At 35.4% G+C, this 17,412-nt stretch overlaps 1 protein-coding gene across 1 annotated transcript; it reads right to left on the bottom strand.

Moving 5' to 3' along the window:
* Positions 1-5,075: 5,075 nt before the first annotated feature.
* On the bottom strand, positions 5,076-17,155 carry LOC126819370 (doublesex- and mab-3-related transcription factor A2). Its single transcript, XM_050547379.1, has 2 exons — positions 16,284-17,155; positions 5,076-7,985 (listed from the first exon to the last, which is right to left on the bottom strand). The coding sequence occupies exons 1-2, from the start codon at positions 16,741-16,743 to the stop codon at positions 7,243-7,245; spliced, it is 1,203 nt and encodes a 400-aa protein (XP_050403336.1). The 5' UTR covers positions 16,744-17,155; the 3' UTR covers positions 5,076-7,242.
* Between the last annotated feature and the right edge of the window lie 257 nt (positions 17,156-17,412).

Here is a 17,412-nt window from a genome sequence, read left to right as displayed (position 1 = left end):
ACATAATAAACAAGGAACCGCCCAAACATGACGTCTATGATTTTTTCACCTACAGGGGCCACTTCCGTTCCCATGGGTGGGTGTTTGGGGCGTTGGGGGGGGGGGGGGGGCAGAACTCGTACTCTTAGTGAGGTTATTTTTGGCTGTTATAATGATTTACTTGAAACATGTTGTAAAGTCATGGATCGTCATTTCCATTTTTCGGAAAATATCTAATTTGTCACGGACTAATCTCAATTTGATTAAAACACAGATCCTATTTCGTTTCGTTTTTTATAGTTCAAAATTTTGTTTTACTTGTCCTTACTACACTAGGATTTGGAAGAGTTGTTATCATTTACGTGTTCTGAATGGTATGAGGGATTAGCCAATGAAACGGTCTGTTAAGGCGAGATTTAGGCGTGTTGTGCACGGAAATGTAAGTAATCCACTAGTAACATCAATGCTGATTGGTTAATCAAATGTCTGACGTCATATGTCAAAAGCCGCTCTTATTACCTCTGACGCGACCTATCGCCACAACCGGTCAGATCTTCATGTAGTGTAGGCCATCGAAAGTATTAAAAAACGAAACGAAATATAGATTTGTATTTTAATCGGATTGGGACTAATCCATGCTAACATGTACTCATAGTGATTATTTAATAATTAAAGATACATTATGTTATAAATCTGAGAATACTTTGTGAAACCGGTGTGACAGTGTGAGATGGTTCCTGGTGTGTGATTACCGTTTAGCGCGTGCGCAGTTGTAGGAGTCAGCTCACACCGTTATGGACACGGTGTGCATTGACGTCCCGTGATAAGATTTCCCCTAAGATTTCAGGAACCATCTCACAACACCGGAAGTAGATATAGTTTAGTTGTTAACGCTAACAACAGTTTCGGACATGCGCAAGTCAATTCAAACTGTCACACCGGGGCCAGATATCACTACTCATCTTGTTCTGTTTCTTCTTCTTCTTGTTAGGGATTAAAAAAGGGCTATGGATCCTCCAACTAAGCCACGATCTACATGACACAATGTACATTGCATCGCGTATTCCCTTAAAGCCCGGCCTATACCGCTACGACTACACACAACCCGACATGGTAGTTGTAAAAAAAATCGGGTCGCGTCTTTACTTCACTTGCCTACGACGGTAAAAGTCCACACAGGCCCGACTCTCGCAGATTATGCGCCGTGAGTTACGCCACTTCCCTCATCCTCTCTCTCTTCTGTCCAAAAATCTGCCATCTTGAATTTTCCCGGGAAAACAAGGAGCACATGACCTGCACAGTCACATGACTAAATGCTACTCTCTGATTGGCTAACAGTAAGACAATTGATCGTGTCGTGTGAGTGTCCACACAAACACGATGGGTTACGACTGCATCCAACTGCATCCGACTACGACTGAACATACTCAGTCGGGCCGACGGGCCACGACGCGACGGAAATCGATTGAATCGTGGTCGTGGGACTGTCCACACTGCACTGAGTATCTGAGACAAGACGTTGCGTTGGGTAGAGTCTGGGCAAGTCGTGGCGGTGTGGGCCGGACTTAAGATCCTATATTATTATTATTATTATTATTACAGCATATTTATAGTGCACCCTTTCATATAACATGTTCAGGAGCACTTTACAAAGTGACAATGTAAATCATACATAAACAACAAGATTATGGACATGTTAACGATTGTATACAGAGTCAGTTAAAAGCATGGCATATCATCTTAAAGATGCATTATGTAAGACTTAGACAAAGAGCTGGTCGTCCTTGCTATACTATTCAAAAAAAGTAGGGGATATTTGATTTTTAAGTGTTATTAAAGTCACCTAATGAAACTGACGAAGAAACAAATGACAAAATGAAATGAAGTTCACATTCATCGATTTATTCCAAATGATCGTTAGACTAAGTAAGGCACAGACTGACCATTATAAGGGTAAAATGATACCCGGGGTCAAACAGCAAAGTTACCACAGCATCACAACCAAGTCAGTAACGGGTAAATCCTCCTCTGTTTGCCAAATAAGCATTGATCCGACGTGGCATACTCCTAATGAGACGTCTAAGGTCATTTTGGTCCGGATTGTCCCATTCCTGTTGCAACGCAGCAGCAAGTTCTTGGACATTGGCAGGACGTTGTTGACGTTGACGTAACCTCTGTCCAAGCATGTCCCAGACATGCTCGATGGGGGAGAGGTCGGGACTCAGTGCTGGCCAAGGTAATGTGGTGATGTTCTGTTGTTGGAGGTAACCTGTAACGATCCTGGCCCTGTGACATCTTGCGTTGTCATCCTGGAAGATGAAACGGCGGCCATGACGTCGTGCGAACGGCACAACATGGACTGCCAAGATGTTGTCCCGGTAGTACTGGCCTGTAACACGCCCTGCAACAACATGTAAAGCCGTTCTTCCAGCAACAGTGATGCCTCCCCACACCATAACAGAACCACCCCCAAATCGATCATGTCTGATGACGTTAACGTCTTGGAAGCGCTCGTTTCGACGACGCCACACCCTCCTACGTCTGTCCAAAAAATCAACAGTGAACCTTGACTCATCTGAAAACATCACATTGCTCCAGCGTCGATTATCCCAGTGTTGACGATCCCTACACCAACGACGTCTTGCCTGAATGTGATGATCTCTCAAACAAGGGATCACGCGAGGACGTCGGGCGCGAAGGTGACCCCTATGCAGTCGATTCCGAATCGTCTGGCCACTCACTCTCACACCAGTGTCTGTTTGAAGACGAGCGCTGATCTGATTTGCTGTGATGACACGATTTCTCAAGGCCAAGGTACGGATAAATCGATCCTGGGCTTGAGTTGTCGCCCTTGGTCGACCTGAGCGTGGTCTGTCCTGTACAGATTGTGTATCACGGTATCTGGACCATAGCCTGCTTATGACAGACTGAGAAACATTCATCGTCCGAGCCACAACCGCCTGTGTTGTGCCGATCTGTAGCATGCCAAGGGCACGTAACCTTTCATTTTGGATAAGCCGACGCATATCAAAATTTGTTTTCTGGTCACTAAAACAATTAAACTGATGTTTCCACCCTGGAATTCAATGCCACAGTGACTGTAACATTCAAAGTCAGAGTCGTGCAAATCTTGGGTTGGACCCCCATGATGATCCCAAGCATCACCTGCATTCCATGCGGTAGCTATTGGTGCGTTTGGGCGTCACATGTAACTGGAAATGTTGGGTTGGACCCCCATGATGATCCCAAGCATCACCTGCATTCCATGCGGTAGCTATTGGTGCGTTTGGGCGTCACATGTAACTGGAAATGTTTCTTCTGTTAGGTTCTATAGTGACTTTTTTCGTAGTCATTTGCATATTTTAGTATTATGCCCCCAAAATCAAATATCCCCTACTTTTTGAATAGTATATAATAGTTCAAAAATACATAATGAATACAAACTATTGAACATTTAATTCATATTACTTTATTCTGAGCGAAGTTATCAATGTTTGTGGTTTTGACAAGATGTGTGCATTGATTGTTTATTATCGTAACCACGGTGCTGATTATTCGAGTCTTAGCCTCGCTTCTCTATTTTTAAATTAAATGATTAAAAGGCTGAACCGGTATAATCTACTTAAAATCGGACACATATGATGACATCAAGAGTTGATTATGGTCTTGTTTTGTTAATAAATGTCTCATTAATAATTCATATAACATTTAAGGCCTCAAGAAAGGCCTGCAATAGGCAGATTTAGCTCTTGAATAATGCCTCTGTAATTTAAAAAAAACATAGATAAGCTCCCAGCTTGGACTTGATCGGATTAAAAAGTGACCCATCAAAAGATGTCAGCTACAACTAACTTGCGTTTTCACCATGTTCTGTTTATTCAGAATTGTCAATTCATATCCTTGTAGAGATTGAACGGGGTTGAAACATTTCTTAACTGATATTCCATCTAGAAATTCAACTATCACTGCATTGTATTTGCGAGGGGATTCCCCATATGACGATCGTAGACTTTAAGGGTAAATATAATTTCTGAATATCTTTTCTCTAATGTTTAATTTCGATTGTTAGTGTCTTTTCTAATCGATTATTTCACTACTAAATCTAAGCACATAACTTTTTAAATACGAGATGAACAAATAATCAAATTAATTTAAACCCAGTTTCAGTTTTTTATTCTGTCCAACCTCGTGGGATTTCTCCCGGTCATCCGATTTCCTCCCACTGCTAAATACCCCCACGCGCAAGCGAATTATTGAAACAAAATTGAACCATGTGTTAGTCCAGAAATGACCTAGTTTGTGTCGAGTGGTAGTTAAACCCCATCTCTCTCTCTCTCTCTCTCTCTCTCTCTCTCTTTCAGGTTTTATTCAAACAAAAGCAATGCTTATCTTTTGTTATGTAAAGTAGTTTTATGTACAGCCATGAACTGAATGGAAGTGTGCATCAGTCGAACTGCACCTCACTGATGCAACTGATATTTCATTACCAGATAAATGAAATTTGTACGAAGACAATCAAATCAAGATCGTCACTATCGTACATCTACATAGGAGATTTTTGGGATTGCGAGAAGTTTTAAAAACGCAATAGAGCGTTGGAGTTCATCGCTTGGGGTCGGTTTGGGTTGTGTGCAGCAATGGAGAGAGAGAGGGAGATCGAACCCATCCACCGATTATACATGAGTTTTGAAAGATTTTTTTACCGTTGTACAGCGATTTTCAAAAACTCTGGTGCGTTCGTGAAATGAAATGAAATGAAATGGGGTTTAACGTCCTACTGTTCTGCTCCTAACCTGGGCTAATGAAGACGGGCATACGCCATACAGTGTGCTATATGATAATCAATCCGGGATTGGTTTGAATGTTATATAAAATTAATATTTATTTTTTTGTTGAAAGTGATAATAGCTCTTTAATAATAATTATGATGGGGGACGATTTCAAGCAGATTTTACAAACTGTCCCATAAAGTTTGATTTCTTCTTTATCTTTCGTGATGTTTGATTAGTTCCAAGTAACGATTGTTCTCAAATTCACACCCCTTAAATCATTTTTCTTTACATTTATATATTTTTTTTAAAAAGCAAATAAATCTCTGAAATTTTAAAATTTTATTTCTGAGGAACATTCAAAGGTAAACATATTTACATCAATTATTTACAAACAATGTTCAAGAACATTTCTATTTACAAAATAATTATGTACATAATTAAAGCCTCCGTGCGTCATTCGGATTCTTCGTAAAATTTACTCACATTGATTATGTAACAATTAACCAGAAAAACAAAATCAAGATATCAATCGTTGATAATTTCCCGGTATTGATTTATTCCGAGTTAGAAAAAGACCCATTGAACGATTCAGCTAAACTTAAAGGATGACGCCCGTTAGACATTAGATGCTGAATTTTCAATTCTGAACGGAATTGGATTATTGTTGAATCGATATTCAGTTTAGAGATGCAACTTTCACAATATTGTAGTTTGGAAAAGAATGACCTTAGGAGGCTTTAATTTCTTGTACACCAGGGATACGGGAACGAAGACAAATGGCATTATTCAATCAGCAATAAACAGAGCGTACGAAGAGGGGAAGCTACTCGACATAATATAAGGTGAATATATAATTATTTAAAACAATGACAAGAAGTATGCATTTTACACCTGTCACTGTGTTACAACAGGACTGAGACTACTTGAAACGAAATAAAAGATTTATAATTACAATGTATTTTATGCAGCTCACGAATTTTACAAATACAACTAAGTATTTGATTTATATTATGATTGGGTTTCAGTAATATGCTAAATAATATTATGATTTATTCAATGGTCAATAATATTATGATGACATTAAGTATATATCTACGCTACGTCTTCCATTCTAATCTAAGCTGATGCTACTGCTACTAAGTGTGTGTGTGTGTGGGTGTGTGTGTGGGTGTGGGTGGGTGGGGGGAGGGCTTGGGCAGATAATTTTATTATAATTTCAGTAGCAATATGTTCACTGAAAACTTTTATCAAATTGAATTTTTTTAGGAAAATATGTATATAAGACTTAAACGTACAGAGCAAAGTCAAAATGAAAATATATTTCCAACCTTCACAAATGAATTTCAGATAAGTTATAAATTCAAAACATATTTCCAATCTTAACTAATGGATTTCAGATAAGTTATAAATTCAAAAAATATTTCCAACCTTTACTAATGAATTTCAGATAAGTTATAAATTCAAAACATATTTCCAATCTTAACTAATGGATTTCAGATAAGTTATAAATTCAAAAAATATTTCCAACCTTTACTAATGAATTTCAGATAAGTTATAAATTCAAAACATATTTCCAATCTTCACTAATGGATTTCAGATAAGTTATAAATTCAAAAAATATTTCCAACCTTCACTAATGGATTTCAGATAAGTTATAAATTCAAAAAATATTTCCAACCTTCACTTACAGATAAATTACAAAGCAAAGCAAAGACAAATTTAAAATACATTTCCAGTCGTCACAAATGGATTTCAGATAAGTTATAAATTCAAATTACATTTCCAGCCTTCACAAATGGATTTCAGATAGGTTATAAGGTTTAAGTTAGGCATACAAAGCACAGAAATTTGTTAAATATATTTTCAGCCTTCACAAATGGATTTCGGATCCGTTAATTGAGCACTAAAAACGAACATCAATGTATAACAATAACAGTTAAAGAAAATATGTTCAAACGTTGTTTTTTTTCTACAATACTTAAAACGATATTTACATATTTCACATTATTTAAAAATAATAAATATACATAATGATAAATTTTATATTATATCTACATAATGAATACAGATCAATAAATAAATTAACCAAGAATTATTTCCAATCTCCTTAAATTAGAATTAATTTCTTCCTTATGACCAAGTATTTAAGTACGCCGATTGGTGGAAAATGAGGTGGTGTTTTTTGCAACCTCTTACATATTAATTGTTAAAAACAAACCAAAAATAACTATTATAATTACAACTCTTAAAACTGTTAAATAAACTGCGTAATTTTTATTTCAAACAATTAAGAGGTGAAATTGTTAAAAAATCAGTTCTATATCCCTGGAAATTTCCTAAAACAAACAGATCACGATTAGAAGGAACCGTCTCTTTTTTTTATTTTTACAAAAATATGATGACTTAATACAGTTTCAGTGTCATAATCATGTAAAATTACGATTTTTAATAATAAAATTCATATAATCCGGTCAGAATATTTGAGACGAAATTAATCACTAAGACATGGGGTACCTTTATCCGAAGACTGCTGAGAATATGGTTTAGTTGTACAGCATGGACACATGGCGTAATGAAACGCCTTGTTGCCATTAGAAAGTCCGCTGTAACCATAAGCTGAACCCATAGTAAGACCTGGCAGAACTGGAGGATAAGGCATAGTCAGCGCCAAACCCCTCGCTCCAGCACCATAAGTGTATCTAATTGAGTTGAGATGAGCTGTCGGTGGCGCCCCTATCGGCGAAAACGCTGATTTAAAGGCGTTTGAGTTGAGTGGTGACGTAAAGTAAGATTGTGGGAAGACACTCTGGGCTTGAGAAACCTGACTAGGGGTAGACGTGGTCGTATGATCATTTTTGTTGTTCAAGATTTGTTCTATAGCCTGAACGGTGTCTCCGCCGCAGCCCTGTAATATCAACTGTAAAACACTTCTATTCATATGAGGAAAAACACGCGATAGCACTTCGACAGGCTGACGCTTTGGTCCCAAACCATGATAATGTTCTTCGTAGGTAGATTTTGCTAAAAAGTCTCTTTTGGCCTCGTCACTGATTGGAATTCTTGACGGTTCCGGTGACATTTTAGGCGAAACACTTCCGCTTGGAGACGGTGTTCTGTCTTCCGTTCGGGGCCGTTCGTGTGTTTCAGGAGACACAGGTCGGGAATCAACATTTGGTGATGAGCATCCACTTCCGGATTCTTCAGGGTCATGTTCTACACGAGCTTTTTTGGAAACTGAAAGTAGACAATTTAAATACATTACAGTAATTTTTAATAACCATAAAACCGCCAGCCAATAAGTTATTTATTCTAATGCAGATTTCATATTCCCACAAATCTTCACAAATATAAAAAAAATGTATACATTAAAGGAAAGGAGTTATATTTTATGTATCCCGTAGTGGTAAGTTGGCCAATAAATAGTTATATTCCCCACAGATGAATGTATTTAAAACACCAATAACACGAAATTTACCTGTATTTATATATTATAACAAATACAATGTACATAAAACATATGTCTTAAAAGATTTGGTTAGATACAATTTCTCACACTAAACAGATCAACAAACGTCCATGAACTCCCGGATGCCAACTGCGAGGATTTACAACCCGGTGTGATCAAGGTAAATCAAGCATAATGCCACAGAAAAATAAAATGCCATCAATATTTTCACAGTTATTTGTTATTAGAAATGATACTTTATTATTGATCAACATATCCATTAACTAGGTATTCGATATCCTACGCTGATTCGGCTGATCCACGTCAGGTAACCAAAACTCGCCATGTAGATAAAATTTTCAAGGTTTCGAACACGAAATCGAAAACGTGTTGGTTAATATCATGTCAATAAAACGTGTAGAATGCCAGTAAACAAAATGTTACGACCTTCTCATAATGAAGTTTGACACCTTTGAGGTTACATTAAAGATCGACCTAAACAAAGTGGATATATCCCGAATATAACTAAAAGGAATAAATTTAAACCCAATTTGACCCGTCATCAATCGTGACTGGGATCAGTAACTGAAGTTATGATACAAATCACAGTGTCGTCTTCTCTGACAACCTATGGTACTTGACCATTCATAGTAGAATCCAAGGTCATTTTTAACACTCAACCTTTGTACTCTTTAAGATTGAGTTGAAGAAGACAAACTCGGACAAGTAGATTTCTTATATTTTAATAAATATTCAACCAAACTCTTATTGAAGGACACCCTACTGATAGTGGAAAGGGTAAAGCACTCTTAAACACCGGTATGTACTTAAAATGACATGCGGTGTTAATCGAGTCTAAAAAAATAGAATAAAGAGTAATATCACTTCTTGATAAACTTCGGCTCTTCATTTTAAAGAGGAAGAAACAAATCCTTTTTCACCAAACAAGAGGAAATAAAAAGAGGCGCTTTGTTACTAGAGTAATGGCTGCTTGAATTGAATGTTGAAATTGTATTGTCTGTGATCGTCATGAATGCATGTGCATGAAAGGTCACACAAAAAACCTTAATGATATTCTTTTCGTGTTTATCATATAAAAGCTAGAATCTCTATTGTGTTTTGAGACTGACATTTATCTCGGTTACAAACAGATTGGTCACCCTGCACGGCTATTTATTCTTTAACACAAAAACAGTACTTGTTCAATTTCTCGTCCAACCCTCAGAGCGACGACCCACTGTGAACCCCATACATATTTAAGTACCGTGGCAACTCCATCCATTGTTGCTGTTCCCCGATCAAATCAAAACTGAAATTTATTATATATGTTTTGCCAGCCTCCTCAATTAGAATGTTAAAGAAATACGTATCAGATATTTACAATTGTTCAAATATAGAAAACCATACAATTACAAACGAAATTGAATACAAATAAATATTTCATGGTCAAAGCGCTGTATTTAAATTGTATCCGGGTTATATTCAATATAAAACTGTCATATATTAATTACTATAATTGCGAGTTCTTTGTAAATTGAATATCATATTAACAATGTAAATTATTAAATATAGAATTAAATTCATATTTTTGATTTAGAATATGAAATGTATATAGCAAACAAAGCAAACAAAGAAATCAGAACACAGACCTGTATGTAAATTTAAAAACATATCTGTGTTAGGAATTTTTTTTTTTTTAAAAAATCGCTTCATGTATTTTCATTTTACATCAGTGCACTATCTATTTACAGAAAGCCGAAGCGAGATGATTAATTATTCAGATATATATATTTTCTCACGAATTTAAACGATATAGGAAGGCGTTAAGTTATGAGGTATTAGGGGGTGGGAGTGTTATACATGCCAAAATAAGCCAGATCAAAGGGGCTATTTACAGGTAAAAAGGAACTACGGATTACCGCTGATAACATAAGTTTCATTATACATGCCCACTACTTAAAGAGTTTCTCAAGGGAAACTTTATTACTTTTATACGTTTAAGAGAAAAATAGAATAAAATAAACATTAACTATAAATATATTGTTATAAGTATTGAGCTTTTCGTTAACTAGTAAAGTGATTGTATATAATACAGAGACTTCTCTATGCCTAATTCAATTTGATTTCAAGCAGAAACTCTTACATGTCAAAAACGTCCTTGGAAGAAACGCTTTTGGGATAACAAAAGATTTTCTACTTTGTTAACAGACATGGTTTTCAACAAGGATTAACTTTAAGACCCTTTATACTTTGGGTAATACAAATAAGTTTTACATGGTTTCATAGATCCTAAAACGACATCAACGCATGGATATATTACACATTTATATCAAATCCCCACTTTTTAACGTCAACATGTAAAATATACAGACAAGCATTGTGTTAATTCTACAATTGCTATTTTATTAAACAAAAAACATTTCATTCATAAAATATGTTTTCGGTGTGTGAAGTTTTCGTATTCATATGCATTTTATGTATGTACGTGTTTTTATTTGTATGCACTTTTTGTCGTTATAATATCATATTTTAAAGGTGTTTTCCTCAAAATAATCAAAATTTATTGTTACACCAAAGGGTATTTTGTTTTATAATTTCAGAGGTTTCAACGTTTTTAAGGATTAAAAAAAAATATATATATATATTAAACGGCAGTTACAAACGTAAGCATGCTCAGCTAAAAGTGTAGAACTAAGTCCCCCCCCCCCCCCATACAAAAATAAAAAAAAAAAATCTTTTTTTTTAAAATGCGCAGTTTTGTTATATCAACTTATAGTCTAGACTGGCTATCCTACCTTGAAATTATTATCTTTATCAAATAATTAGTCTAATTGTATTCATAAATCGTGACAAAATCCGGATCAATTGATATAAAAATAACAGGATATCAATGACTAGTACATGTTTTGGTATATTAATAATGGTAACTATTAACAATCACTAGTACATGTAAAGATTACTAATGGTAACTATTAACAATTTTATTTCCTGGTGATACAGCATTATATTTAATTGCTAGCGGAAAAAAACGCTCTTTTATGAATAATTTACGTTTATATATTGTTATATACGTATCTTTTATACACATATTCATCACAGCCCTTAATGAAACACACCCTAAAATAAACGTTAACCATCCTATTAACATGTCTGATAATGAAGGCGATCTGTGATTTAATAGAAATATTTCATACTTCAAGAACACAATGTGGTTTCTTTACACGATACATTCTATTAATATTAAACAGCCTGCCGGGTCTTGACGTTTTAATATTATAACTCATAATGCCAAAGAGGAGGGGGTGGGGGTGTAGGGGGCGGGGGTTGTTTTTTTTTTAAAGAAACGAGTTAAATCATAACATTAAGTATTCTGTAAGATCATAAGTAGAATGTGTTATTATAAAGACGGCTTCAAATGAGCTATATACAATATGGCGGGGACTTCAGAGGCAAAACAGTCTAAACACAATAATGTAACCACAAAGTCAAGAATGGTGGTTTGAATAAATGATTCAAAGGCAAAATATGTGAAATACAATTACTTTGTGACACTATCAGCCATATTATTCTCTTTCAAAACTATTAAAGACCATTTACCATCCAACTGACTACTGTTCCAGATAAAAAAAACCAAAACAAACCTGCTACCCTACAACGTTTGATGCCACAACTGGCTAGGTGTTATACCGGTATTACTTCACATTGGTGGTAAACAAAGAGCATTTGAAAAAATAATTAAGCAGTGCTTGTTTTACACCTGGTTTTAATGATAAATTATTTATACAATCAGATACAATATTATTTACTGAATATAATCTAGCCTCGAATCTTAATTAGGCCTACAATTGTATCGAAAAATGCTAGTATTAATAGTGATAAAAATAATTATAGCCACTGATTGTTGTTGTTAAATAGAATAAAACCGGTTTACACATGTTTCATCTAATAGAAATAGAGAGAGAGAGAGTGAGAGAGAGAGAGAGGGATGGGTTTAACGTCCACTCCATGCAAACTAAGTCATTTCGGGATTAACACATGGTATTATTTTATTTCAATAATTCGCTTGCGCGCAGGGGTCTTTAGCAGTGGCAGGAAACCGGAGGAGCCGGAGAAAACCCACGAGGTTGGACAGGCGACCCTACTCCTTGCCACATACAACCGGGGAATCGAAAGCACGCCAGTTGACTCAATGACAGACCTTATGATACAGCGCACACGCGCTAACCATTCTGCCATCCAACCCTCGTTTCATATAATAATATTAGAGGTGAATTTAAATAGTGGAAGATTGCTCGGAAAATAAAAACCAATTTCATAACCACATGTGTCACCGAGTTACACGGTACAAAGGTTTATCCATCCTTGTTGGTAAGATTATTATATTTATAAGATATATCCGATTAAGAAAAACAAAATGCATAGAAAACTTGCCATGTTGATCGTATTAAAAATGACAAGCGTAAAAGATAAGAGAAGCAACAATGGCTATCACGTTATTTACGATGTATCAGATATAACGGGTTGTTATAATGTGTTAATATGTATCAATTCCGTGTATCCACTCCACTGTACATAATATAATACACGCTATTAATATGCTGTTATTGTTTACAGCTTGTTGGCACTTTTAAGTGGAGTCGAACTACCAGCTTAGAGATACAACCCGTCGTGTCAGTTATTCAAATTTTCTAATTTTTCAATTATTCATTCAAATTTTAGGGATAGTTGAACTTGTATAAGTGTTATAAAGTTACCGATGGTGAATAGGGGAATGGAAGCCGTATGTTTGTCGTGGATCAAGTATACATAACATCCTTTTGTCCACAGCACGAGACGTCGTTAAAAGACGTCACTCAAATTTTCGCGCTTAATCCGTGTCGTCTGGTAAATGAAGTGAGATATGGTGGTATAACTGTTTATATTGTCTTATAAACTACGGCTAATATTACAAGTTACACACAAAATGGACAATACGATAGTACAGGGGGATTATAGGGTGATTTGGGCGGCCAGAGTCTTCTTAAGAGTCAATCCTTAAGAGGGCTATCTACATCGCTAACAGTTTCTACCATCGTTCCAGGATTTCCAAAGGTGTATTTAAAAATACAAATTTGTACGCAAGTCATTAGGAAGGTTATCCACATGCACTTTAAACAAATACCTAAAATAAGGAGAGAAGGGGTCTTCGGGTTAGCTTAGGGCGCATCGTGGTCTATACGTATACAGGGTCTGGTCACGATCAATTGATATTTATTTAAACGATGAGTGATAACAGATCGTCTTGCAAAGATAACCTTACTCCACCGCAAGAGTTTAGCCTATACAAGTGTTCGACGATGGGAGGATGACCACCGGCTTAGTCCGAGTCCTAAGGTTCATCATTAGTACCAAATGAAAAATATCAGTAAAACATTTAAGAAAGATCTGTTTGCGATGCATGTATGACAGATAGTGTTAGACGATGGGGGGATGACCAGCGGCTTAGTCGAGTCCTAAGGTTCCTCATTAGTACCAAATGCAAAATATTAGTAAAGCATCTAGGAAAGCTCTGTTTGCGATATGAACTTGGATGCATGTTTGACAGATAGATATCGATCTTGCACATCATGTATACAATATTTTTCAATTGATCAATCATGGTTCAGTTATACAGTGCGTAAAGACACCTCTTGACGATCGTGACTTTATTTCTACACGTTTTACAAACAGTGTCAGTTTAATAATCGACATGGTGAAAAATCAATTACCTATTTTCTGATTGTATAGATATATTGTATTCAAGTGTAAATAATATATGACACCAAATGCAAAAATGTAGGATTGTTACTATTTCCATTTAATCAGTTGGAATATCGGTTATAACTTGTTTCGGTAGTCTTCAGTACAAAATGGCGGACACGGGCAACAAGACAATCAAACCAAACTAAGGCAACTTAATTGGCATTTGTTAATTAATCTCAAAAAAGATTTTATATGAGTACACCATACATACTAATTCCAAAAGTCCATCACGTACACAATAATTAAACCAGATCGTCAAATATACAATTTCTACAGTTGACCTTTGGCCCAGATGCAAAACCAGGCCCCAAGTTCACAAAGCATTCTCACTAAAGTTAAGAATTTACTCAAAATTGTTCAACTTATTTTAACAATAATATAACCTTTTATAAAAAATTTGTTGTTTTAGTTATCAAATACTTCAATAAGAAACTATGTGCAAAGTTTTTTTGTTTCTGGATCAAAGATATTTCTTATAAACAGTGATTGAAAGTTCAGTAAATTGTTAACTTAGAATGCTTTGTGAACTTAGGGCCAGTTGCCTTCGGTTTCTGAAATCCATATTTAGACCATCGCTTCATTAGTTATGGGGAGTGACAAATATCGTGAACGAGGAAATACGTGCTTACTATTTCTAAAACTCCTCATGCAACTTCGCTTTTGAGGTAGTTAACATAGTTGAAAAAAAAATGTAATTTTGCATGAAAAAAAAAATCAGATTATTACTAATTGACTGGGCGCAGTTATATTTTTCGTGGCGTTTATTTAAATAACTACCAAACTGCTTTGATTGTATCAAATTAAAATACTTAATAAAACGTCTGATAAAGCACCAGGATATTAAGTTAATTGATTCTACAAATAATCTATGTATACAAGCTGTTAAGAAATGATTTTTGTCTGCAACTAGTTATGTTCTTTTCAACAGTAAAACCTAGGGTATTCCTATATTAAACTCTGATATGAATACTATTTATTTGTGGTTGCTACTATGTCCTCTAGTATTAGACTTCTACCTATATACCACAAAGTTGTAGTAATAAAGACCTGTTAATAGATATTATTAGTAGATAATAATACACGTAGTAGAGTCAACGTGTGTATTCGGTATCTATTTACTCTTTCATTATTACAGAACATAATTTAACACATAATTTTTTTTTATGCTTGATAACAACCAGTGATATCTTGTCGAAACGTCATGTGAATATAATATAGTGATTGTTTTCAATAGAACTGTGTTGTGTTATATTATTTTCAATCGCTATTAATGTCATTTAAAGATTATAGAACATAATTTAAACAACAATTTTAGCTATATAATGTATGTGACAAATGTGCAGAAAGTTGGTATCTTAAAACCCAGTTTATTTTATTTTAAATGATCATTTCACTTAAATGAATTATACGATACATAATAAGTAATACTTTGACTTATTCAAATCAGGCCAGTGTTACTTCTAAAACTGACAATGAACCTTTTCCGGACAAATTCTTTAATAGACATTTAATAATTAAACATATTAACACAAAGTACAATATTAGAAATAAACAATTATTTAATGTATTACTAAGCAACGTGTATCAAACAATTCTAGGAAGACAACAAAAAACCATGATTAAATCTTATAGTATTATCAATAACTCAAATATTCTAAACGTTACATATAAAAAAACACAACATACTTTATATGGAAAACAAGCATATTTATACAGCACGACGTTTCGACAAATATTCTCTTATCGTTTTCAAGAACGTGAACAATTAATGTTTTCCATATAAATTGTGTTGTGTTTTTTTAATGTGTTCGTCTTCATTAGCCCAGTTCGGAGCAGAACAGTAGGACGCTAAACCCCATTTCATTTCATTTCTTTTTAATGTGTTCAATCGCTAAATGCTACTCAAGGATTACGTTATGCATAATTGTATATTACGCCTACGTATATTTCATTAACAGTATTGCGTTAGACTGCATACCAGTTTAATATATGCTACCCAGGCAAATCGTACATTCCTCAGTAAGCGACAAAATATTATTTTCTTAATATGGTTTGAACATTTTCAGAATTAACAGATCACCCCGTTTCATAAATATTCCGACTTCATTAGATCAGTCCCTGAGAAATTTTTGACGTAAAACCCAATTTCATAATAAAAAAAAAATACTAGTAATGTACAATTTAACTTAGTGCTACAAAATGTATTTTAGTGGTAAGCAACATTCGGTCGGTGGGTAATGATGGGGGAGGAGGGGGCGTCAAAATGTGGAGAAGTACATTACGGAAAATTAATAAAAATTACTTACTATGATGCATGTGACCTTCATCTTGGGAGCTTGGAACAGTTGCAGAAGGTGTGGAACCCTGATTAGTGTGACCTGTAGGTTTGTTCATCATGTATTTCTTAGCGTCTGGATAGATGTCGACTGTTTCGGGATTGAATTGAAGTAGTCCATTATTGCCATAAAGTAGCCCCAATTCCCTGGCTTCGTTTTCTTCTTGAGCTTGCTGCCTCCTCAAGGCTACTTGTGCCGCCATTACTCTTTGTCGTTCAGCGATCAATGTACATTTTGCACAGACACAATCTCGCCATCTACAATATCGTTTATGTCCTTTTAGAGCGGATACAACGCCATGATTTCGACATCGAGCACATTTTGGAGTCCTTGGATAACGATCCGAAGCTCTAATAAAGATAGGTTCTGAATGACCAGGGCTTGACATTTCTCCTTCTGCCCTACCTCTGTCTTCGTCCGAGGAACTCATGGTCAGAAAGTCTGTACTACAAGTAAACTCAATTGATCAATCTAACTTAAATTCCACAGAACAGCTTCTCCGGATCGGAACAGAAACTGATTTTAAGTGAAATGTAAATGTTGATAAATAGTTAGTTGATGATATAAAACTGTGGCGAAGATCTGTTAAACGGCTGTTTAAACACTAATAAAATAATTAGCCCTTCACAGATTAGGTGTGCAATACCATCTACCGCTGTGTCGATACTGAATTTAAGATGTCGGCATATCTGTTAAATATCACTGATCTAGTGTTAAACGTTGTTTTTAACGAGATCCGCATCCGTGGGTGTCCTTACTAATACTCAGCAAAAGGATGATGAGTGTCCAATGTGTATCACCTTATTGCGACGGTGATAATAGTCAGTTTTGAAGCTCTCACTCGTAAATCAAACTTTTATTACCCATTCGCTTCTCAACACATCTTTAACCTGACACAGAAATCCAGCTCCGCCTTCTTTTACAATCTTACCTGTCGCCAACAGCCTAATCCATGAGAGTCTTCGTGCCATTGTTCAAAACCAGTCAATGGTATTGGTTGTATGAATAGGTAGGGGCGGACCTAAGTCAATAGTAGGTGGAGCACTGAGTTGTCACTCGTAAATTAACTGTGACATTAAACCCAAACGGTAGTGTAAAC

This window comes from Patella vulgata, chromosome 4 (genome assembly GCF_932274485.2).
Source record: "Patella vulgata chromosome 4, xgPatVulg1.2, whole genome shotgun sequence".
In the NCBI taxonomy this organism is placed as follows: domain Eukaryota; kingdom Metazoa; phylum Mollusca; class Gastropoda; family Patellidae; genus Patella; species Patella vulgata.
This window is presented reverse-complemented; position numbering and strand designations above follow the sequence as displayed.

Excerpts from the sequence above, each read along its gene's own strand:
- LOC126819370 (XM_050547379.1), bottom strand. The coding sequence starts at position 16,743 with ATGAGTTCCTCGGACGAAGACAGAGGTAGGGCAGAAGGAGAAATGTCA. Across the intron at positions 7,986-16,283 it reads TGAAGGTCACATGCATCATA|TTTCCAAAAAAGCTCGTGTA; the intron begins GTAAGTAATTTT and ends GTCTACTTTCAG.